This window comes from Falco peregrinus, chromosome Z (genome assembly GCF_023634155.1).
Source record: "Falco peregrinus isolate bFalPer1 chromosome Z, bFalPer1.pri, whole genome shotgun sequence".
NCBI classification, from domain to species: Eukaryota; Metazoa; Chordata; class Aves; order Falconiformes; family Falconidae; genus Falco; species Falco peregrinus.
Window position 1 is genome coordinate 24184923 of NC_073739.1, and position 25814 is coordinate 24210736.

General features: G+C 41.3%; 1 protein-coding gene and 1 long non-coding RNA gene across 3 annotated transcripts in view; both read right to left on the reverse strand.

Moving 5' to 3' along the window:
- The window catches only part of WDR36 (WD repeat domain 36), a 31310-nt gene extending 8871 nt beyond the window's left edge, over positions 1–22439 (reverse strand). The window contains exons 1-16 of one of the 2 annotated variants that reach the window (XM_055791199.1): positions 22252–22439; positions 21081–21108; positions 18776–18876; positions 18173–18290; positions 17145–17277; positions 15414–15468; positions 14460–14592; positions 12731–12906; positions 12046–12166; positions 9960–10025; positions 8914–8997; positions 7295–7449; positions 6055–6169; positions 4619–4781; positions 4183–4291; positions 3689–3768 (exon numbers count right to left, since the gene is read on the reverse strand). In XM_055791199.1, coding sequence (XP_055647174.1) covers positions 3689–3768; positions 4183–4291; positions 4619–4781; positions 6055–6169; positions 7295–7449; positions 8914–8997; positions 9960–10025; positions 12046–12166; positions 12731–12906; positions 14460–14592; positions 15414–15468; positions 17145–17277; positions 18173–18290; positions 18776–18876; positions 21081–21108; positions 22252–22398 — 1784 coding nt within the window. In that variant the 5' untranslated portion in view covers positions 22399–22439. The remainder of the gene's footprint in view (positions 1–3688; positions 3769–4182; positions 4292–4618; positions 4782–6054; positions 6170–7294; positions 7450–8913; positions 8998–9959; positions 10026–12045; positions 12167–12730; positions 12907–14459; positions 14593–15413; positions 15469–17144; positions 17278–18172; positions 18291–18775; positions 18877–21080; positions 21109–22251) is intronic. The other variant, XM_055791198.1, reaches the window with a different exon arrangement.
- Positions 22440–22628: 189 nt separating this feature from the next.
- On the reverse strand, positions 22629–23880 carry LOC129782779 (uncharacterized). The gene is made up of 3 exons (XR_008744885.1): positions 23681–23880; positions 23275–23415; positions 22629–23161 (listed from the first exon to the last, which is right to left on the reverse strand). It is a non-coding gene; the product is annotated as an uncharacterized LOC129782779 (long non-coding RNA).
- Positions 23881–25814: the final 1934 nt, after the last annotated feature.

The following is a 25814-nucleotide window of genomic DNA, read 5'->3' on the forward strand; positions in this document are numbered from 1 at the left end:
TGAATTACAGCACAAATACAACTGAATGCAAGCCGGACACAAGTATATATACAAACTAGTGTATTAGAAGTATTCAAATATGACATACAAACTTGGCAGATGAAAACCAAACACTGTGTAACAAACCACTCACTTCTACAAAATTCTCTAAAATTAGCTAGAGCTTGTACATTTATGTTACCTCCCTAGACATCCACGGACATCCACATTCTGTGGAAAATACGATGAACCATCTGTCCACATACAACTCCTTATGCCTAACATTAACCTTTTTAGCGGCCATAAATTTCATACTTCCAATGAGCCCCATGGTGCTCTGACCTCATCTTTTAATGCTCTGCTATTAATTGTCAATTCCCTCTCTCAAAATACTTCATATACACCTGGTTAACACTAGGATATAATACTCCTACAGCAAAGAATGAACGGTACACTGAAAATTTTATTATCTGCACCAGTTTATTTTGACATTACTGTACCTTCAGTCTGATATACCACTCCTTGATCATTCATTTCACTACTGCAGAGAACTAAAAAAACCTATCCCATAAAGTTAAAATATTCAGTAGCAGGCGACTACTTCAACAATAAGCAACTTCCGAGTACTGCATGATGCACATCATCCTAGTAGACTTGCACTCAAGCCCAGGTTCTGCTTGTCGCTTTTTGAGACATAAATTTAAGTTACTTCAAATTCTAAGAAGCAGCTGAGTTTGACAACTAATTCATTGAGAGGAACAAAAAGAATAAATGGAGTGCTTGAATACTTTGCTATTGTTTACAGACCAAAAGCAAAGTGACAAGTGATGAAAGAAGCTAATTCTAGAGCCCCATTCTGTTCACTACCCATCAAAAAAGTACTGAAGTAACAGAACAGTTTAAAATGTAAAATCTTGTAGGCATGTACTTTCTTAGATACTGAGCAATCCTGTGATAGTTTGACAAACCATGTTAAAAATAAAAGCCACTTTTGTCCCCTGAATGAAATGTTTTATTCCTTCTGCATGCTGTTGGACGCATGTCACAAGTAAAAAATAATCAGGTAAGAGCCACATCATTCATCGCTTTCAACATAAAATACACAAACATTAAATCCATAAATGCCAGAACATGTTTCAGTCAACCTGATATATTTTGCACACAGTGCACAATGGCTAGAAAATATACTATCAATACTGGGTTTAGTTTCAATTCCATCCTTTTACCGCATCCTTTACCAGGAACTGAGAAATATTGTTCAGTAAAGCAACCATAAGGAACAACTGCAAACCATAGTTAACATTAAAATTTTCTGTTTAATAAATTTAAATCACAATTAAAATTACAGACTAGTGGTGGGGGCAGGGGGTGGGGGTGGTGTCCATCCACTATAGGACAATGAGAGACATGCTTGTAATTTTTACACAGAATGTACAGTAATTGCTCAACGAATCTTGCCTGGCTGCTAAAGGCATTCACCATTACATTTCCTGCCTAACTGCAGAAGTGAGACAATGGAAACTATGAAATTGCTGAGCTCACAATATCAATGTGTTTCTCACACCATTCTGTCTCAAGTACTCCACCCAAGTTACACACAGTGAGCTTGTACCCTTGATTCCTTAAATTGTCTATGCAAGCTGCGCTGCAGAAAGAAAAGATTGCATAATACCAAGGTTCCTGTTTGTAGCTTTCTCTACACAAATCAGTTATTTTTTTCCCCAATTCTCAAAAAGCCTTACATAAGAAAACATGCTCTAGGAACACTTCCATTATGTAAGGACAGGTAAGTGGCATTTCCAAGTAAAAACAGATGTTCAGTAACTAAGTGGTATGACATTATTAAAGTCAATTGGTATTTTTTGTAACATAGGACTTAGTCATCTAAAACCTTGTTTTGCATCTTTTTATAAGGACAATATCCAAGCTGAATCTTTAGAATCCACAATTTGTAATTTAGTTCTTTTATTTATGAGCAAATATACCACAGTAGATGTAAATCAAGCATCTGATGTTTTTTAAAAGCTGTTACTCATTTTCAATACCCTCCTCTGCCTATAGTTATGGGAAAAACTTTCATTTAAATTCTCAAAGAACAATTTAACCTAATTACTTTCAAAACCAGGGTTTGTCATGTATCTGCCTAGATTTCAGCTTGACCAGAATTTCTAGCAGTCACTTAGAGACAAAATATTTACATGCAAACAAGAAACACTGTTAGATTACTTCTGAAAAAACTCTTACTGCAAAGTGTTGTTATTAAAGAACTGGAAAATACAAGTAACATTTCTAAAGTTTTATAATTAATGCCATGATCATGTAATTTTGGGAGGGAGTGTTAGAAAGAGGAAATCCAAACATAGTCTCCCATTTATACCAGAAAGAAGACAGTTACTGTCCATCCTGTCCTATTCTGGACTGGTATCATAGGGCTAGGTCAATTGCTTGTTGAGATTCAACACTATTTTCATAGTATAAAATTTTTATAGTATAAAAATGTATTTACCAAACCACATCAACAAAAGTAATCAATCCAAATGAAACCATTCAGTCTTACATATGACCAGAGCTGCACACTGTGTAGCACTTATTTAAATTACCAAAAATCAATCTGATGTGCTGCTAAAAGAATGTACTGGCAGAACTCAGTTACTTTTCTGCCTGTTTATTCTGGGCTCCTGAACTCCTTGTGTGTACTTGTGTACTTCTTGGCCAAAATTCATTCTGAGAGACTACTCACAATGGATCATAAAGGAGTATTTTTGGCAGTTGTGAGCATGCACAAATGAAAAATGTAACTGAAGTAAAGCCTTACTGTGTTGCTAAAATGAACGTTAAGTGAGAACAGGCTTCTATTTACAAAACCAGCTGGAGTACTGCATCCAGCTCCGACGCCCCCACCACAAGACAGACAAGAAGTCTGATAATTTTCCTGGACCTGCTCTGAGGGCTGGAACAGATTTGCTATCAACACAGGCTGACAGAGTTGGGGTTGCTCACCCTGGAGAACAGAATGCTCCAGGAAGACCTTCTTGTGGCCTTTCAATATTTAAAGGGGAAGTATAAGAAAGACTGATATAAACTTAACAGGGACTGCAGCAACAGGACAAGTAGTAATGTTTTTAAATTGAAAGAGGGTAGGTCTAGACTGGATATAAGGAAGAAATTTTTTATGATGAGGGTGGTGAGACACTGGAACATGTTCCCAAGAGCAAGAGAAATTATGGATGGCCCATCACTAGAAGTGTTCAAGGTCAGGTTGGACAGGGTTTTGAGCAACCTGGTCTAGTGAAAGATGTCCCTGTCAATGGCAAGGGGACTGGACTAGATCTCTGAAGGTCACTCAAACCATTCTATGAATAATTCAGCATCTCACAAAGCAAATCCTCTTAAACAGTCTCTTTCCATTGAGATTATAGTGCTGCTTCCAGACAAAGAACAAATTCACAACCATTCACACTACATGGAAACTCCAGGTTTCATCATTAGATCTTCAACACATTGTTATTCTGTATGCCCAGAAAAAGGCACATATTGCTAGCATCACACACAACTAAAGTATGAGTCTTACACCATGTACAACTTTGAATATCACACAGTACAAGCTGGTGACATACAATCAAGCCAGAAGGCTTTCTGCCCCTTACAGACCAAAATTATTTTTATTATTACTAATAAATTTCTGCTGTATGTTTTTAAACTGACTCACCATCCAGAGGGAAGGTCCCAAGTCTTAATAGTACAGTCCATTGATGAAGTTATTAGCCAACGACCATCAGGGCTGAAAGTCTGAAATAAAACAGTCAATTTAAATGGCACAACTGACAAGTCAGTCCCTACAGGAGGTCCTGTTTCACACAGTTCAAGATTAGACTGCTCAACACCAGGATGAAATGGTCTGGCCATAAAATAAAACCGATACCACCTTACTGAAAGTGAGGAAAGGACAAAAATGGAAGCTATTTCAGAACAGGTTTAAATATAGGACACAGGATAAACTTGGCTGTTAGTAAAAGCACTTTGGTCCTTGTTTTTACATTTATGATAAAACACTGAGCATAAAACTGAAGAAATCAAATAAATGCTTACTTTCTAACACTTAGAATTAGAACAGAAGCTAAAAACAGAGAAATCCACTGTCTTTAAAATTAATTAGGTTTTTTTTGTAACAGGTGACATATACAAATAAGAGTTAACAATTACCATGTCATTAATCCGTCCATGGTGTCCTGAGAACGTTCTGACAATCTTCCTGGTTTCTATATCCAAAACACTAATACTGAAGTCATCACAGGCAATTCCCAGAATACCACTGCCAAGAATCATTAGCACATACAACAGTGAATACTCAGAGACAAGAAGTAAACCCAACATCCTAACATTGGTCACAAAGAGAAGAGGCTTGATAACCTTAAAGGTCTTTTCCAACATAAATAATTCTACGAATCTCAGATAAACAGTACTATATTCTTTCAGTCTAATAAAATATCTTGTAGGTTGGTTTGTTTTTTTTTTGGTCAACTAGAAGTCAGCTGTTTTCAAAGCATCAGGAATTTAAACTTTATTAGAATATTTGGTTGCCATCCTAGACTTAGTACATACAGAACAATACGGACATGAAATAGCTTCAGTTCCTTACCTGTCTCTGTGAAGCAGAATTCCACTTGGAGAAGAAAGGTCAATGGAATAAACTAGATTTTTAGTTTTGAATTTCCAAAATTTAATTAATCCTTCACTACCAGCTGTGATTATCAGTTGGTTTAATCCATCCACTGCTACCCCCCTAATGGCCCCATCATGTGCTACAAATCAAAGGAAAACAAAGCTGTATTTCAGAATTTAAACATAGCATAGAAATCAGCAGAATGCCAAACACTATTCCATATGTCTTTGCCTAACTACACTAAATGAGCAGTAAGCATAAGACAAACAGTTCTAAAGCCACCTGCCAAGACTGCTCAAATATTTAGTTTCTTTATCAGTACGTAAACCAAATTGCTTTCATATAAGCATTGAGAATACAAAAAAAGTTGTGAGTAATTGAAGTTGAATACTAGCTTTTGTTTGTGCTTTCTGTTTGGGGGGCTTTTTTTGAATGTGAGATTTGAGGGACTTTTTGAATCACAGAATACCTCCAGGAGGCCTGACCACTCCAAACAAAATTTACAGATTCAGTTCTGGCACAAAGTCTGGGGGTTTTCCCAGGCTACTTTACACTGTGCTGTAAAGATAAGGCATAGCTCCTCTAGTTTTGGATCAATTTTATTTCTTAATCTATGACTAGGGCTACTGGCCAGTAACTGAACTTACAAAATTCATCCCACTATCAAGTAATGATGTTATCAGGACACCACTTCATGTTTGCTATGCTAGATGGCTTTTAGAAACCCAGTAAGGTGTAAGAGTTCATCATGACTCTTTCATTGTTTCTACAACAAAAAAATTCAGATTACAAGGGCCCTATTATAACTTGCAGACTTTAAAAAAACAGCAAACACGAGGCTACGTGACATGAAATACATATGTATGCAACTATTAAAAGGGAAAGTCTGAACACTGTCACTTACGTTAAGTCCCAAGTTTGCATCTGGGTAATTGAAAATAGTAGCATATATAAAGAACTGGATTGGCTTAGGATTTCAATTTCCCATGCATGTAAAGTATTCTTCCATTTTTAAGCAGGGAGGAAAAAACAGATGGGAACATTTACCTCAGAGACAGAACTCTATAACAAGAAGCCAAGTACTGAAAATGTCATTATCTCAAAAAAAGCTGAGGCCAGAGGATCTCATTTTAGTGCTAACCATTTTGGTAACTGACAATTTTGTGTTAATTAAAACCAAACATATGCTAACATCAGTGCTGTTAAAACTAGCAGGGATCCTGTACTTTTCAGAGCAGTTTCAAATTACTTCTGATTACATGTAAGATAGGACAGTGTAGGGTAGGTAATCTGAGAAACTGGGAATATTCCCCAATCAACTCAGAAGTTATGTTAAATTTCCTAGATAACAGAAGACCACGTTGTTGCTGTTCCGTTAAGAGTCAGTATTTTAGAAGTGTAGCAATTCTTACCTTTTCCTTTGCCACAGCGCCCTCTGTGAATGCCAGACTGCATGTTATACACGTCTACCTGTCCTGTTGACAGCCCAATTACGGCAAAGTTTCCACATGAGGTAATGTCAACTGCCTTTCAAGGGAATAAAAATATAATTCTTTATCTAATTAGCAAAGTTATTAGAAGACATATAACATATCAGGAATACAAAATACTAACATGTTCTAATTAGACTTCTTAAAGGAAAACTGCACCGAACAAACAGATTACATCTCAAAAAAGCAGACAGAGGAGCTCTTAAAATAAGCAAATAAGTACTTAAAATAAGCAAATAAGTAATAAATATGGCAGTGCATGCTTATGAGGGATAATGAAACACTGACTTAGTGACATCCATCAGAAGTCATATCTAATATCAATAAATGAATAAACTATATAATAAAAGACATCCACAAACACATTCCCAAAGATGAAGTTCAAGCATGCCAGCTGCATGTCTCTTTCAAAGCCCGTACTGCCAATGGAACCCCCAAACAGGGTAAATTCATACGGAGTTTAGAATAGCAAGAAACAAAGAAACAATGATCTAGATGTATTTGAAAACAGTCCAAAGAATTTAGTAGTTAAAGAAAGTATTTACAACTGATCTTGTCTACCACCTAACTACTAAGCATACGGTCAGAAAAACAATTTAGCACAAGATACAGTAGTAGTATGAATGCCTAACACATAAAGTATGCCACAGCAACTTCTTGTCTTGCAAGCTCATAAGCCTCAGTAAACATTTATATCTCTTTAAATGAGTGTTTGACTTTCATTGTGTCCAGCTCAAGTTGGAAAACACTGTCGAGGGAATACCCTGCCTGCAATTTGGAAATACATTTTTCTGTATTGCCAAAAAAAAGGTATCTTCAGCAAAGTGCATTCACTGAGCCAGTTTATCATCACAGACGTATAGCTAACTCTACGTCATGATGACAGATCAAAGGTAAACATTAACCACCTATCTGAATCAGAAAATAAAATCTGCACTTAACCTGGATGTTTAAGGAAAAAATACGTATTCAGCACATTTCTTAAAGACCATATGCTTTACAAAACAGCTAGTAGGACACACTAAGCTGGCAGCAAGCACTTTGCGAAGGAACTATAACATGTCTGGATAGTGCTTTTTCATTCTGAACCACTTCTGTACAAACAGAAATCAAATCAGCATATAATGTAATACTGAAGAAACATTATCCTAAAAAAACTTACTGTTGCATATATATCAATAGGTTTGTGTTTGCTAAATTCTTCTGGCCTCAGTTTATGAACTCCCATGGAAGTTTTCTGATAGTTCCAGGTTGTACAGGTTATATACCCTTGATGGCAGGCAACAATACTATCCCAGTCACTCTGATGAGCCACTTCTGCAATGTAACACATACACCTTTTAGAAATAATCATTCTAAAGTCAAGTAAGCTCTTCTGGTTTCATAAGAAAGAGTAATTTGAAATACCTTTAGTTCATATTTAGTGTTCTTGTTGGACAGTCAAAAGGCTACCACTCAGGAAAACCACGTGATAAGCCACTGTGCATACTAGTGTAACTAAGATGCTAACAAAACCACAAGCATTTTTTTGGTGTATTATATTTCATGTCTTAAATATTTTGAGTCTATGCGGTTTAAAAAGCACATTTAAACTGAAATGGTTTAAATGCTCAATGTACACATTTCCAGCTAAGTCTCTTAACTGCATCTGCTGCAGCTGAAGCAGCAGAAGCCCTGAGATTAACAGGGTTTAAGAGCTCAGTCTGCTCCACATAGGAAAATACTTTCCTGATTTGCAGGAAAATAATTCCTCAGAAGTTCAGTATCCAAACTCTGTAGTCAAATATTATATATGAGGATCTAAATAATGAGCAAGTTCACTTTTTTCCCTGGAATTTATACATAAAAAACCCTGAGAGCTTGAAATTGGGTATTTCTAGAACTTGAAAAGAATAAAACAACCAGATACAAACTGGTTCAATTCACCAAAGACAATATAGGCAAAGAGAAATAATTCTAATTAAAATGTACTTAAGTAGATGTTTTCTTATGTCTCCAAAACACATTTCAGGTAGTTCTACTACCTTATATCAATCAGGCAGGTCTAATATTAATTTCAGAAGTACATCAAGGTATATATATATACACACACACGAACATGCGCAGCAAGTGTGTACAAATTGTCTGTATCACTGATGTCTGCAAATACACATACCATATGTAGGCAAAATGACTACACAAAATTGTAAATCCAAACCTTTCAACATATGAAACAATCAGCCATTCTCAGAAGACAAAAGAATAGCTACCCTTAAGAGGAGGTCATTAATTTAAAGAAACACGTTTTGGTGAAGCAAAGATAACTGCAATTCTGCTTCAAGAAGTTAGGTACACTATTTGCATACTGAATTACAAATGAATAGAGTAATTGAAATTTGACTTTGAGAAGTGGCTCAAAGGCACTGAGGAATCAAAAATCAACCACAACAATAACTAAGATTCCTCAGCTAACACACACACACACCCCCCATCACAATTGCTGGTTCTCCAGTCTGGAATAATATGTACACCAGAAGATTCTGGCTCCTGTGCTGGAGATTTTCAAGCAAAGAGCAAATTAAACAAAGACATTTGAAATAAAATGCTCTTTTTTGAAGTAACAGGAAAATTTACCAAGTAAAATGTCATTTTAAACTGTCACTCAAGAGCTCATGAAGGGCCATATAATCTCAACCATCTCATCTTGATATAGCACGAGTTTTCAAAACAGTACAGTCTTGAGGGTTAAAAGACAAAACGAAGACATGATGACCTCTGTAAGGTATCTCAAAGACTACTTACCTGAAGCAAAGACTGTAATTGGTGGAAGTGCCATTGTATCAAGCTTAAGACCTTTCTTTTTTGATTTCTTTTTGTTAATTGAACCTTAACAAAAAAAAAAAAAAAAAGTGTCTCAATCTCATGGCTAGATCTGAGAATAATGGTTTAAAAGGATTGTTTTACTAAATGTAAAGTTCCTATTAAATTTGGAAAAATTTGGCTTACATTAACACAGCATTTCTGTTATCTAGGGTTTGAAGAAGTTTTTCTTATCAAAATTCACATGATACTGAGCAAATCCCTAGCCTATTACATTCACAGAGGTACTACTCAACCCATTTGTTCTGGGATCTTATGCCAACATCCTGAGGCAGGATGTCTCCCCATCACAGCTACAACCATGGTCACACAGATGTGACTATATAAAGCAGTACCTGACACTCAGCCCGTTCAACAATCAAAGAGTCAGGAATTTCAAATTCATGACCAAAGGATATATATAATAAATTCATCTACATCTTTCTAACCAAATCTATCTAAAAACATGCTTATCAATATATAGATAAAGATATTTTAAAAATATTTATTTTAGTCTTTATGAGCCTGGCTCTCTGAACTGTACAAGAAAGTGTCCCTTTAACCATGGCATTGTGTGGAACATATGCCTTTTAAATAAAATTCTACTTTAATTCAAAAGTCAAGTCAAGAAATACAAATTAACTAATAATTCAGTAAATTGAATAGAAAGCAAATGGGGTAAAAAGTTGAAATTACACATGCTGAAATGTCAACTGCTGTGTTACACATTTTTAATATAAAAATCACGCCCAACATTTTCTGCAGTGAAATAACCTATACTGCAAGGCTAAAGAAATTACTTCTCTTATGTACTAACAAAACTTTATATACATCAGGAAGGACTGAGTTTGCAGAACGACCGAGGTGCATAGTTTTCATACAACAGTAAAAAGTGACAATAAGGCCTACTTAATGTTTTATCTCCTGCTTACATAAATACTTTTCAGGGTTTTTTTCACCAATATTTGTACTGCCACTGAAATACTCACCACGTCCTAAACTTTTATTGAACTTTTCATGCACTGTTGAAAAAGACTGCAATGTTCCATCTTGACCTGACAAAATATTAGCAGAGAGCAGTGAAGGGCAAAATAACCACAAGTTATCTGAGCAAGAAAAGCAGAAGATAAGTACTAAGAAACCTCAAACACCATAATAAAAGTGTTTACTAAAAATTCTGGTCCAAGAAAAAAACCCAAACAGATACACAATAAACAGTGGAACTAATAGAGCCTGATTTTCTGTGGCCTATGTCCTATTCCTACTACTTTGCCCCACACATGATCAGAATGGCCCCTTTTTTATGGGTATCTTCTCTACGTTTAATTCCTGTCCCCTTCCATTGTCCACCATGATTATCTAGCTGGTCCCTCACCAACTACAATATTCCTTTCTTTATCCTTTGTCTAACACATACATGCTGTGGTTGGTTAAGAACTATACCTAAGTTAGCCAGTAAGCTAACCCAAACAACAATAGTAAAAGCCAAGTTGTCCATCTTTCCTGTAAACCAGCACAGTAAAGGGACTTCCCTCCTGTACCCAGTGACCAATGTTCACAGAACTGATACAAATCTCATTTCATTTAATAGAGAGACAGAAGACACAAATTTGAAACTAGGAAACAAGTCCACTTGGTGACAGAGATGTGGACAAGGTGGAACTTGAAACTAACAGAAAATTAATGCATGTAAAATTAAAGGCACTGAGATGACTTTTAAGAATCACAAAAAATTTTTACTATGCCAACCAAGGAAACAGAAAATTTGTCAAAGTGAAATTAAAGAATCTGAAAGACAACTGAACAATTATGGTATTTAAGCAACCTTTCCGTGCTGCTATGATACAGAAGTAAGGCAGGATGTATATACCGGCAACGGGGAGAAATGTTACACAGGATGGAAGCCAGCAACACTGGTGAAATTATCCGAAGTTATTTTGTGGATGTGCCTGTTTTAAGGAAACCAGCAGCACTGGAACAGCACCCCACAGCATTGCTACCTCCTTTCTGTTGCACAAAGTTTTACCACTGGTTCAGAAAGCAATGTAAAAGGTCAGTCTCCTTACACTGCAGATACTTTATATCTCAAAGCTTGAGACCCTTTCACTTCAGTGGTAGCCTCTGTGCCTTCCATGTTTCTTAGTTAACAAAGCAGTAAACTGCAAAAGCAATGTGAGGATTTGTTAGACAACTCTTGATGTTACTATGGTTCATCTGGTGTGAGCTGACTTACTGTCAAGTAACTAGTTGAATGATCTGCAAGAGATTTTAGCGCAGGTGGTTTTAGCATGTATTAGATATGTAGTGTAATGTTTTCAAACATTGCCTACATAGACAATTCCATTATTTCAGCGTAATTAAACATTAAGTGAAAAGGCTCTATTATTCCATTACCGAAGTGTTCTGGGCCACAAAACAGTTCGATCTACCACTTCATTTCCTAAGGAGTCTATTTATAGATTTTAAAATATGCTAGTTTCTAAGGAAGGGTCATCACTTAGGCATTTTTACACTTTCAGACTATTACCAAGCAACTTTGTGAATATATGTATTACAGACACAATGAGGCTGTAACAAATTATGAAGACACTGCAACCCACAAAGCTTCCTCAAACTAGGCTGTAACAAATTATGAAGACACAGCAACCCACAAAGCTTCCTCAAACTAGTGGGAAGAGTGGAGTGGCTCCTCTAGTTACTAAATGCATTATGCTGCCCAAGCACAACAGAATCTCCCTAGTTGTTAACAGGTTTTCATTTTGTCCAGCTAATAGCTGGAGATAACGAAACAATACTTGTTCAAACACATAAATATGGATGACAAAAGCATCTCCTAAGTGGTGGCAAGCAGAAAAGCTTATCAGCCTACCGATGGATATAGATTCTTCTAGGGAAATCATTAAACAGTTTGATACAGTAATGAATGACGCTTTCACTTTCTACGTTTCATAAGTACACATACTAACACATGAAATATAATCTATTGTATTAATAAAACAAAGACAGCACTCTGGTCTGCAGGTTTTCTTTATTACAGCAGGAAATTAAACTAAAGAGAAGAATGAGAATTCATACCTGCACTAAGAATTTGTTCTCCATTTTGCCCATGGTATCTGATTTTTGTTGGGGGTGCACTATGTCCCATTCGGCTTCTCAGTACACGTCCTGTACCACCAGGTCCATCAAAAATCCACACCTACCTCCCAAAAAGCAAGCAGAAAAACAAAGCTGGTAAACACTGCCCTGCCATTAATTACACCTCTTGGCAGTGGAACAAGTATAGCTGGGAGCTGGTCCAGCAAAATTCATACATTGGCTTTCATCCTTGAACCTAAAACTATGGGTTTCCACCACAGCAGCTGATAGTTTCCTGCTGTTCATTCTGCCCCTCCACCAAAGGTGAATGGCATCAGAAGTCAGGCAGCACAAAGGACACTTACAAACAGCAACTGCTCATGACCTAGAACATTACAGAAATAGATCAAGATTTAAGACAGGGCAGCAGGATATAACCTGTGGTTCTGGAAAAGCGGATCCAAAGCTTTGCCCCTCAAGGCTACCATGAAGCAGTAAATGAAGCAATGACATCACAGCAGCAAACCCTTAAACTGCCCCAATACAGACCAGCTCGGGGCCAGCAACTTCAGTAACCTGATAACTGCTATTTCAATCCAAACTAAACGTTTATACTTTAGAGGACTGCAAAAGAAAAAAAAAAAACCAACCATAACGGCAGATAGCAGCAGCTGTAGTAACTTACCCGTATAGCGTTATCAGCACCATTAGTAATAAGAAGTGGCTCTCCAGGGACAAACGACATACCAGCTATTGCTGTCGAATGGGCATCTTGCATCTGACACATTAGTTTCTTCTCTTCTAGATCCCACAAAGCAATGTGTCCGACTGGGCTACCAGCTGCCATTACAGGGTGTCCGTCTGCTCAAAAAAAAAAAAAAAAAAAAAAAATCAAAAAAAGAAGTTCAAAAAGGTTTTGTGTACTGATAATAAAATCAGGATTTTCTCATATCAGATAACAACAAATATATCTAAATACAGCAGCTGATGCTAAACGTTTTGCTTGAAAGCACAAGACACACTGTACCTGTACCATTTTCAGAAGTTACTTTATACCCCAGATTCTTCCCCAAACTTACTAGCCTTTAAATTTCAAGAAGTGAGAGATACTGTATCACCACTCTAGAAGTTACCAGTCCTTTTTATAAATCCTCTTAAGTTTTTGGCTCAACAGCTTGCAAAAATAAATTCCAGAAGTTGATCACTGTTTAGTCAATGATTCTAAGCAATAATTAAAACCTCAATTCACAGGATTTCTGATTTTGTTCTATTTGCTCTACCCTGTCTGATATTAAGATCATCATAACTTCTAAAAACATACCACATACATTAAAGTAAGTCGGTTGAATTTGATGATGTCAAAGGTCTTTTCTAATGTCAATGACTCTATGATTTTAAGATAAAACTCCACTGAATGTCCTGGATAATTGGCAACTAATCTTTCCACTTCATCAAAAGGAAAAGCCAGTACTCAATTTGGAATTATACACGTCATAGGTAACTAAATCAGACAGGCCTAGGGTATTCTTTTTGGGTAAAGCTTCACAGATAGGGAAATTTGCCAAGTTCATTTTAACTCAAATGAAAAGCACTTTACTCAAACACTAAAATAAGTAAATGAGTTCAAAATAACCAGGTTATATTTACACTAAATTTCATAACTATAAAGACAGGAAGAGAGAGCTATTACAGAACATCCAAAAGCCACACATTCAAGTCGGCAATGGAAGTTATTTAACCTAACAGACCAATATTCTCAGTTAAACAGCTGACACAAAAAGGCACTACTTCCACTTCTCACAAGTCTTTCCACAAGCATCTCCACTAGGATTCTGCCTCAACAGGGTCTGCATCAATCTATATTCTGTTAAGATTTGCAAGTTTGTCTATTCAAATGAGAGATTAGATTCAGTATCAACAGCTCTGTAGGCAGGATCAACATTAAAGTAACTAGCTTTAGTAATCAGTAACTGCTTGTTAAAAAAAAAAAAGCTATGAATAAAAACAGTGCTTCCCAGTAACATCCATTCAGTACTCACCCAACTATAAACATTCCAACTTCATTTTAGAGGGGGAAGACAGTGCTGACAGGTAGCTTTAGATACCAACTTATAGTGTACTGATTATTCTGCACTAACTCTGGTAACTGTGTACTGTTAGCTCTTGGCACATTGTAAACAAACTGTCTTACTCTTCACTGAAAAAGGAGTACTGTATCTCACACTTCCTGTGCACTGAGCCAGTATGCAAAAAAATGCTACAAAACAGCCAGTATCATGAAGATGCATGATCTACTTTACTTTTCTAGATTATCTGCAACCTTTCAGAACTAAAACTCTCAGCCCAAATTTTGATTCTGAAATGTTTTATCAAAACATATTTTTCTACCTTCCACTAAAAATGCTAAGACTTACCTGTACGAAAAGATATTGCTGTGATGGGACCCCAGTCTTGTTGAAATTTCATCAGAGTTTCATTGAATTTAATATTATGAACAACTATATGACCAGATACAAGACCGACTGCAACAACATCCACTGCTGGAGCCTGAAATAAAAATCGAACAACTGAAATGAAAAAGGAAAAAATTTTTCCTACACTACTAATACCACGCCAATGTATCTAAGTCTAGAATAAATAGTAAAGAAACAAGTAAGGCCTCCCACATGAGATCTTCTGTCTATAGTACCTTAATGCATGACTAAACATCTGATCTAAACAAAAAATGGGAGATGCAAGATTTTGCACTTAAGTCTCCACTAGATGAAACAATTCTGTTTCTAGAAGCTGGAACTTCTTTTAAAAACACCCCACCTCAAGTTTTCAGTAGTCCTGGTAGACATATACCTGCCACACATCCTCATATTTACAAGTTTTACCCAGGACAACTACAGCCCATTTTCAAAGCTGTCAATGCTACCACTAAGTTCTACTTAATTTTTATCTCTACAAAAATACAGCAAATACAATGAGAAAAATCTTTCCTTGAATCAGCAAAATCTGTATTTTATTAACATCCAAAGCAAAATAAATTTAGCAAACAACCACAATAAGTTACACAATACACATGCGTCCTGCAAACAGACTGTTTCTGTGAATTCCATTACATCATTCAGTGATTAAAGACTGCAGATGTAATGAACACAAACCAGCCAAGATACTAAATGCAACAGAACTAGGACTAGAGGAAGGGCAGAGATTAAGCCTTCAAGTCTACCTCTCTTCAATGTCTAATATGCTCAAGAGAGGGTTGTTAAAATTACCTGAAAGAACACAAGTCATCTTTACTGCTGTAATTCTAAACAATGATACTTTGCACGCTATTCTTGACCAGTCATATAAGAAAATAAGATGCTAAAAATACTAACTTGTTCAAGAGTTGTGACTGCTAAATGCCATCCTGGAAACGAGTATAAGAGTTTGCTGGAAAACAACACACAAAACACGTAAGTTAGTTTACCCTTAGGGATTTTCCACAACAAAATGGCTGCTTTATATGCACTTGCACAGAAAAGTACATCAGCTTTCTGTCCCTGCAAATCAGTTAGAAGGGAAAAAAACTCCATGATAATACCAAGTAAGGTTAAGAATACAACTTATGGTTAATTTTTATTGAAAAAGTTAGTGTCATGCATTAATACTGCAAGGGTGACATAAGTACGTAACAGAAATAAGGAGAAGACCCCTTCTATGTCAGCTGCTCCCCTTGAGTTTCTGCTCTGAACAAATCTCTTCACAATTCTTAACATCAATAAGAAAATTCAGTCTTGGTCCAACTTTTAATAAAAACAGATCTTTCATTTGCAGAGTAATTTCCTTAAATGAAGATACTAACACATATTACTAACACACCCCATACTGTTTCTTTCAGAAATAGTAACAGCCAAAATGTGAAGCAAGACTGTTCATCGACAAGGCAGTCATGCAGTACATTCCAGGTGAAATTATGAAGACAGTACTTAAGCACAGACATGATTAAAAAACTATTCCATCACCACAGACATAGGTTGCCATTCTTGAATGACTGCTAGCAGCCATGTGTTACCACCCCTCCTTTTCTTCCCAGAGACCATCAAACTTTCCCCTCAGTTCTTCCAATTTACTTGTCTAATTTTGCCCATACCTATCTACAAAATTATCTATGTAGGGAACAGTCAAAAATATATTCCTTAACCCAGAAACATTGCTTAAAGTGCAGTTACAGTCCCATAAGTTTTTACACAATCATAAGAGAAGCCAAGCCATCTAAGCAAGACTTTTTGTCATCTAGGATGTACTGCACCTCAGATGCTGTGACAGGCGTTGAAGAGACATCAGTACTACGAGACATTTACTTTTCTATATTTTTAGGTTATTCGTACTTCCTGATTTACATAGCATATACAGCATCTCCAATACATTAGATTATGAAACAAAAGAACCCTAGCAGTGATATCACTAAAAGTATACAGCAATTATTAGAATGAAACACTGACCTACACAAGCTGAGTTAACACCTACTTGCAGCAGGCACATTAAAATGCAGGGAAGTTACTGTAGCTGTAACTTTCACAAGTTAGAAAAGGAGCTGATCGCAGTAGGCATGAAATACTGCCATTATGGATGGTGCTCTACTGGGACATGCTCAGATACAACTACATGTCTACACATCTCTTATTTGAGTATAAGGATCAAATACTAGGAATTACCTCCACACTACCTGCCAGCACTTCTTGGAACCACAACAACCAAAAAATTAAGCTTGGAAGACAGGAGGCAGAAGGCCTGAACATGCATTTACTACTATTTTAATTATTTTCATGGGAAAGCTATGTGATTCCAAGAAATAAAAAAAAAAACCAAACAAAACTGTAATTAAGAAAAAATCCCGGACAATTCCTGACATTTTACAGGTTGAATAGACAATACACAACTTGAAAGTCATCAGCATTCAGGGAGCAGCAGCATTCTTTGTTCCTGGAGACAGACCAACAGAAAAGTTGTGCCAAAGGTTTCAGTAAAAGACTCCATGTTCAAAACCTACTTTACTTAAAAGTATTATTTATTGCTTATCAAACTACTTGGAACATGAAGTGTATCCAAGTTATTAAAAATCTTACTTGGATCTTATATTCCATAGTTGCAAGCTCCCTTGTTCACTCCCAAGGAGAATTTTATTCAAATAGGTGCTGGGATGCAGAATTGCAGAAACTGCAAAAGTGGCCTTATCAAAATCCACTTGAAGATACTCCTCTGCAAAAAAGTAAGAAAAATTTTAGCATGCCTATCCCTACAAATCTGCAGGCTTGTTATTCCTTGGCAAATGTAAAGGTAGAACTGATGTTTACTCTGTACAAATCCCATAACCAGTGTTTCTTGCATTAAAGGATTAGCTAATGTGTAACAGGACAGGCTAAACTTCTTTACATTATAACATCTGTTGGCTTGAAGGTATATTTTTTTTCCCTATAAGCCTACCTAGTACAACAGTGCTGGCAAAACCATAGTGATTTATATCTTTCTGAAGGATTCCTGCTCCTGCCTGAGCAAAACAACTCACTGGATTAGCATGCCTTTTGTTTGTTATAGCAACTTCAAATCTCTAAAGCCTGTCTACAGCCACTTTCAAGATCCCGCATTTAGGGAATTACATTGGTCAAACCAATGAGAATGCTTTCTAAAGAAAAAAATTCAGGGCACTGAAGCACGATTTTGTAAGGCACTTTATAATGGCATGAGAAGATGCTGACATAAACAAAATATTTTTCCTAAGAATTTAGTCTCACCCAGACTGGTAAATATCAAGGAACTACAGGATTTCAGAGATGGTGCCAAAGATGCTGTACCACCGTCTTCACCAGAAAATGGAACACTGAAATGCAATTTCCGTATCAGCATATCTCTCTACACTATATGGAATCTGACTGGGTCTCTGCATGTGGTGCAGGATCCATTCATGAAAAATTACTGCAGGATTAGGACTTCACATTACAGTTTGAAGATTATACAGTTAAGGATTTTTTTTCTTAAGAGTAAGCTATTTCTGAACATGTGTATTTTAAAAAAACTTTTTAAAAAATTACTGAATGTTTACAATTCCTATAAAGTAGCAGCTATCCTATCAAGCAGTAACAGAAGTGTTGCTTGCCTTCTAATTGTATATTCCAAACAATAAGAACATTATCAACATCCACAGAGATGACATGATCACCAAAAGGCTGCAGAAGGTGTATCCTTGCCTTGTGACCTTCATAGGTATGCACCACCTATAAGTTCAAAATAAAAATGTTTTCAATATAACCTCTTCAGGTAGGATATCATATTAACATAACACAGCTAACACATCAGCAACAAGTTTAAATAAAATACATCGAAAGGCCATACAACTAAGTGGAATACAAATTTTCTCTGATAATTTAAAACTGTTGTAAAAATACTTTAACTAAATATTTTTAATTACTTGATTTAATGTCAATTTATTTCATTTATGTGAAATAACAATTTTCTTATGTTTAGGTAACTACATTGTTATTATAATTAATATATAAAACACAGGTCTGCTATTACAGAATTTGCTCTTACATTCTCCTATTTTAAGCTCTTTATTCCTCCTTCCACAGGTTTTGCTTCCCTAAAATTGAAACTACTGAACATCTACAGAAATAGACATTTGTAGGAAATTATCAGTCTTGAAAACACAAACATACACAACTGTGTTGTACTACTAAGTAATAATTAAACTAATAAAAACCTCTTTGTTCCTGGCAAAAGCATGGAGAATATTGTCATATGAAGCAAATATCAACATGCGGTCTGCAGCCAAACATGTAATCTCTCTTGGCAAAGCATTACCTGTTAATCAAACAAAAGAAAAGTTCAAGTTTCAGGTTCATAACACAAGAGAAAGCCTGACAGTCTTTTATTTATTTATTTTGCCAGGTGACCCACTGAGAAAGCTCTCTTGTTGAATGTTGTTGAATTTCTTGGAGAAACACACACACATTTCAAATGATTGCAACTATTACCATAAATAACATCACACCAGTAACAACATAACATCAGACTGACAGATCACATGGTGGTTCTTTTGAAAAACACGTAACAATAAATTACTGAATTATTACTGTAGGTGAAGGCACATGTTAGCTTCATGCAGGCTTATAAAGAATTTATCCCAACATTAACACTTACGAAGACTGTCAGAGCCCCTGAGGCCACTGGACTGGAAACATGATACATCAAAAGTCACAGCATTAGCAATGCCTATTAGGTTAAGCCATGCTGCAGACCTGGAAGCTAGTAATACACTCCTGTACCTGTCTCCTGATTACAGCTAAAGACATCAGGAATTCACCCTCTAAGAATCCATCTCACTCCCCACCTTGTGACTGGTTTAGGAAGAGTACTATGAGATCTGTTACTTAACTAGCTCAAACTGTAAAAGCATCCAAGCTCCAGATCACATTGGGAGGCTGTTGGTCTGGTCCCAAGTGGTACAAAATTGAAATGAAAAAAAAATACTCTAGGGAAAAATACTCTCAATTTAGGGAAATATAAAAATGCAAATCAAGGTGCTTAATGATTGCACAGGAAAACACCAGTCTCCATGGGAGTGCATCTACGATACAAATTTACATCAACGCACAGCAGCAACTTCAATGGGACGAATTAAACTAAGAACATAAAAAAGGCTGCACTTAATGAGAGGTTTCATTTGTTTGAACACATCAGACATCTTCCCATAGATCCTCTGAAGTGACTTAGGCCTGCAATCAGGTTACAGAGAGCTGGTACTCCGCATGAGCTGTGTGGAAGTCTGCTTAGGCCAAGACAGTTTTAAGCACACCCCAATTAGAAAGTTCAGAGAACCAACCTCTCAAACTGCTATCTGTGGTTGTTGCCCCTTGTTACTCTGCCTACTACCATCACCACCGATTTAGCCTTGCCATCCTTATAACTGCCCTTCAGGTAACAGGCTGCCTCTAGGTCACCCCACATCTGTCCCTTCGCAAGACTAAAATCCAGTTCTCATGCTGTGTGCTGCAGGCCCCTGGCACACCCCAGTTCCTCAGCATCGCTCCTGAAAGAGGAGCAGTGGGAGGAGGCCAACCACTAACTGGGTATCAGGTATGGCCTCACCAGCACCAAGCCCAGGAGGGTAACAGCTTTCCCGGATCTGCTGGCCACATTCCTAATGCAGCTCAGTACACAGCTTGCCTTATTCAGTTACTGCATTGTTGGTCCATGCTCAACCTGGCACCAGCACAGCCCCAGCTCCTTTTTAGCAGGATGCCACACAGCCAGTCAGTTCCCAGCTTGTTCCGTACCAGGTGCAGGATTCTGCACTTGCCCTTGCTGAACTGGGCGAGGTTTCTGTTGGCCCAGGCCTAGTGTATTGCAACACCTCCCCAGACTGAAGCTCTGCCACTCCGGGTGTGAGCTACTGCTCCTAACATTGTATCTTCTGCAAATTTTTACTAGGAGCGCATGTGCCTCATCACCCAGGCTGTCGGTGAAGGTGCTGAATATGAACAACATAGGCACTGCTGTTGACACCTAGGGCACTATGCTTTGTTGCCAACCGAATGTCAAGCCACCAACTCATTTCCTTTGTATCCAGCAGTCCAGCCAATTTTTAACACTCCCTGAAGACTTTTGGTCCCATCCATACCTGTTCTGTTCTTGTGATTATTTTCCTCCTGTAACACAACCTTCTAATAACCACAAAACCAACAAAAAAAAAGGTATCTGGAATTAACAGCTTTCTTCACTGCTCAGTCCTTAAAGCCTAAGGGTGCTCTTGTAAGAGCAAGATGACAAGAACAGGAGGTTCACAAGGTATATCCCTAACAGAACTAAATTACAGCTGCAACAGCAGTCTCATTCCCAAATTGATATCCCATATTTCTGAGACGCCTTTCAACCTACTTAAGTGCAAATATTAATACATATAATTAATTTTCCATTTTTTAGTTGAGAATCAAGTGCAGATGTCAGATGCATTAAAAAAAAAAAAACACACAAAAAACCGGAATGAACAATCTGTGTATACTTACTCACAGCCACAATACCAAGTTTCTTCACCTGCAATGTAAATGTTAAAGACATTTTTAGTAACTGGTTGCATTTGTTATAAACAGAAATTCAAAACTGTAGGAAACAACCCAGGTGAGATAAGGAATTTGCATGCCTCACAAGACAGAAAAGTTATTCCTCTTAGTTTACAACAATATCTACAGGAAAGCCCACAGTGGGTCTAAAGGAAGGGAACAATATATCTGTCAAAAGACGATACTACAAGAGTAAATTGTGCCTCTTAATATATTTTATCCTAAAGCACAGGAAGCTAAGTGCATGTTTAGACACTTGGCAGCGCTTGGCCAACTTTTTTTCCACATCACCTCTGCTTCTACTTTATTTCCACTACAATCACACTATGTTATTTTTTTATCTCTGTTCACGTAGAATTTGCTTCAGTTACTGTCATCTGTGCCTAGTGATGATGACTACTATTTTAGTTCAGCATCTGTGGACAAGGCTGACAGGAGCAAACCGTAAAAAACCACCATAAATGTACAAGATCTACTGCTGTCTGCAGTCTGCTGCTCGCTGTAATCACTCGATTCAGTTCTGCTTTGTTACTGCTTCTATACACTGAAGATGCCTTTATCGTACAGCAAGAGGTGAGTCATTATCAGAAGCTTATATCTTGCAGAACGGAATTACGCTCCTCTGCTCCCACACAGAAGTCTTAATACGATCTAGGGGACTGCTCCCCAAAATTGTCGCTCTCAAACGCTAAACCACAGCTACGGAAACCGCGGGGGAGCTCTGGTTTGTCTAGCAGCGAAGGAAAAGCTTGAGCATCTGGGCGCTCGGCTGCCTGGATGCGCCCCGCCTGCCACGGCGCACTGTGTCTGGCCAGCGGTGCCCCCACGGCCGAACGGCCCGTTCCGGCCCGCAGACCCCGCCGCCTCCTTTCCTCCAGCCGCCCGCCGGCGAGCAGCCCCGCCTGCCGCCGAGGCCTGCGCTACAGGGGCGCCGCGGCCCCTCACAGGCCCCCGCCTCACGGCGGCGAGGGCCGGGGTGAGGGGGGCCGGGGTGAGTGGGGGAAGGGTCGTGGCGCGGCCCGCCTCTGCCCCGCGCCCGCCCCGGCCTCCCTCAGGCCCAACGGCGGCCAGGCCCGGCGGGGGCATGCAACAGGGTGGCCGGCGGCCAGGCACTCACGTTGTAGGTGTGGACGCTGCGCCCGACGGCGGTGGCCAGATAGAACTCGCGGTGGCGGCCATGGTAGCGCAGGACGTGCGGGACGTGCCCGCTGAAGCGGCCGAGCACGCGGAACCCGGCGAACAGCCCGCCGCCCTCACGCGCCATCGCTGCCCCACGCGCACGCCGTGCGCCCGCAGGAAGCGCCCCCCACCGCTTCCGGCCAGCCCGGCCGGCGCTCCGCCCCCTGACGCCGCCGCGCGCCGCCGAAAACGGTCCCTGCGGCGGGCAGAGTTCCGCTGCTCGGCCGCCCTGCTGCGGCCCCGCGGCGGACGCGGCTACTCCCGGCGCGGCGCGGCGCAGCGAGGAGGGGAGTGTCCGCGCCAGGCAGGCCCCCACCCGAGGGCCCCGGGCACGCAGAGAGCCGTCACCCGCGACCGCCCCCACACAGGCTCCCTAAAGCCACCACCGCGCGACTTTACCTTTTATTCTGCGGGGGGATCGCCCCCGCCCCCCGTTCCCCTCAGGCAGAAGCGGCCGGCCCCGGCGCTGGCCGCGGGGAAGACCCGCCGCAGAGCCCGCACAGCGCCCGATGCACCGGCCTCCGACGGCGCAACCCGGACACCCGCGCGAACCACCTCTGTACTTAAGACGGTCACTGCTTGTTGGTTTATTTTTAATAAATTATATAGGGCGGGACACCCCCCCCCCCCAAAAAAAAAAAAAACCAACAACAACAACCCGCAGGATGACTTCATTGCGATGGCGGGCAATAAATATCCAGCAAAGTCCGGCGGCGAAGAAAAAAAATGACAAGCCACCCCCCAGAAGCCACCTATCCCAAATTGATGTAGCTTCTCCACACCGCCATCAGCTCCCGGGCCTTGCTCTCGTCGCACGGGCCTCGGCTCGCCTCCCCGGCGGCAGCGCCCTGCCACCGCACACGCGTTAGCGTCCCGCCGCCGGCCGCGGTGGAGCTCCCGGCGCTGCCCCGGGCCTCCCCGCGGCAGGGCAGGGCAGCCCCGGCCCCGGCCCCGCACCCACCTGTGGCGGCCGGTAGCCGGGGCAGTGTCGCAGCACGATGTGGAGGGTGCTCCGCCACAGTGACGGCCGCTGCCCGCAGCCCCGCGCCCTCTCCAGGAAGCACTCCAGCAGCCGGGCCGCCCGCTCTGCCCGCCGGGCGCCCTGCGGGAGACGGCCGGTCACCACCCCGGCCCCGCCGGAGCCGCCAGCCCGCGATCCCGGCTCCCTTCAGCGCTTCCCCACGCACCCTTAAAAAAAGGCTGCCCGCCCACCCCTTTGACCCCCATCCCTGCACCCCTCTCCCTACACCCCTCTCCCCACTTCCCACTGTTTGTCCCTCTCCCCCCCCCCTTTTCCCCCTTTCCCCTCTCTTTTCACGCTCCCCCCACCATTTTTATTTTTTTTTTTCATGGAAAGGGAATGCCACCTAGCCGCCGGGGGATGCGTGCACCCGGGCGAACCTCGGACTGCTGCGGACCCGCCGGCGGGGAGAGCGCGTCCTCGCAGGTGTGAAAATCGAGTTGTAGCTCCTGGAGGGAAACAACAACAGGGGATGCTCGTTAACGCCACGGCCCCCGGCGTCGCCGTCTCCGGCTGCCAGCCCGCCTCCAACACCCCATCATAAACGTCCCCAGCGCCCTCGGGGCCGCGCGGGGCACGGGCGGCTGCGGGAGCCGTTCGGGGCGGTGCCGCGCGGTGCCGCTCCGCCCGAGCCAGCGGCGGGGCTGCCCGCACCGTGCGCCGTCCCGACAGCCGCCGCCTGGTCTTTCCGCTAAGCGCCGGCTGCGCGTGTGAACCATCCGAGTAACTGCTAAACCGCTTATCACCTTTGGAACCGTGACACCATCCTCAGCGTCGGTGAACCATTACACAAGCGACTTTCAGTCCTACGGGTGTGCAAGGCGCCGGGAAGAGTCGGGTAGCGCTCTGGCAGCAGCCGCCCGGGCTCCTGCTCTCCGTCCCTGCCAGTCCCAGCTTCAGCGAAGCACATTTTAGGAAGGTCCCCGGAGGAGAGTAGGAGAAAACTTCCCCGTCCTGTTTCACAGGCACAGGTTTACTAAACTAGCCAACTCCCGGCTTGCTAATCGAGATTTTCACAAAGTAGCTGCCGGCGGTCAAAGGTAAAATCGTGGAGGCAATGCCGTCCCGACAGTTTCCCTCCGATGCCACCAGAGAAACCACCAACCTCATTTTTAAAGGTCCTGTGTGGATCCAAACCGTTTAGGAGATCCTCTTGTATCTCGTCGTGGTTACAGAGGCTGAAATTGTAGGGGGATGCCCGCGGTAAGTCGGCGATCTGAAGAAAGATGATCAAGCCACAAAAGACTGTATAAGAAAAAGCCAAAGGTTAATTCTCCTGCACCGCTACGTGACCCTACAAGCCATGGAGGGCAGATCTGAAGACAGGGATGCTGGTGCTTCGGGAGCACTAGAAGAGAACTGTCTGGTTACCCTTATGATTATCCATGGTGTCTTTAGACGTTGTTTATCTCGTGCTGGGCTTCGGATCGTTGCTGGCTTCATATATGTACCTGTACGCCTACGGAAATGAAGGTTTCCAATTCCATAACTGGGGCTTATTTGGACGTCTCATGCACCTCTTTCCAGAAGTGCAAATAAATAATTATTCAGACTTGAAGCTGTGTCACTGACTTAAAAAGAAAACCGGCATAATCAAACGCGGTATCCAAACCTAAACCAAAACAAATGGAAGCAAGAAAAACCCCAAACAAAACACCTCCAAAACAGCTAATCTTGGAAGAAAAAAGTGTGAATAGCCCTCCCCATGACTGTGTGGGATACACCTTCAGCACGAGCTATTGCTGTAACGCGTTTTTTCTCTCAAAGGCAAGGCAAGGCGCTTCAGGGCACCTGCAGATGGACTGCCTGGGGTGGACGCTCGTACCCTCCATACCCAGGTCGCAGGGGCATCTCTAGTGCATCGTTTTAACACCCTAGCGCAGGAGCTGGTGGACAGCGGTCACCACTGTCCCTGTGCCACCTACAGATTTTTCCTGGTGAACGTTTCACCTTACAAACGACTTTTCCCGGAGAGCCCCTTTGCTTGCGCAGGCTGAGGGGAGCGCAGATGAGGGGCACTTGCTCTGCCGTGGGGACAGCCTAGCTGACAGGGCAGCCGGCTGTCCCGGGCACCGGGGACCGGGATGCCCGGGACATCGGGGAAGGCTGGCCAAAGGAGGCACGGCCCCGCTGACTCCCTCGCCCCGAGGAGCACCTGGAGCCCTTTCTCCGAGGGCGGCCGGCGCCGACTCCTCTGCCACGGCCCCCCCTCCGGGTATTCCCTGATCCCGCGAAAGTGTTTCACGATGTGCGCCCGGTAGCCGCTGTGGAAGCCCCGGGGGCGCGGCCCGGCGGGGGCGCGGGGCTCGCACTGCGGAGCCCAGCCCAGCTGCGCCGCCCGTCCCGCAGCGACACGGCTGTGCAGGCTTTTAAGCTCAGCCTCAGGCCAGTTCCAGAGAGTGCTCGTGTTCGTTTTTAGGGAACGCTTCCCCGGCATGAGTCAGCAGGGAAACCCGGGAGGACTGCCCCCGTCGTGGCTT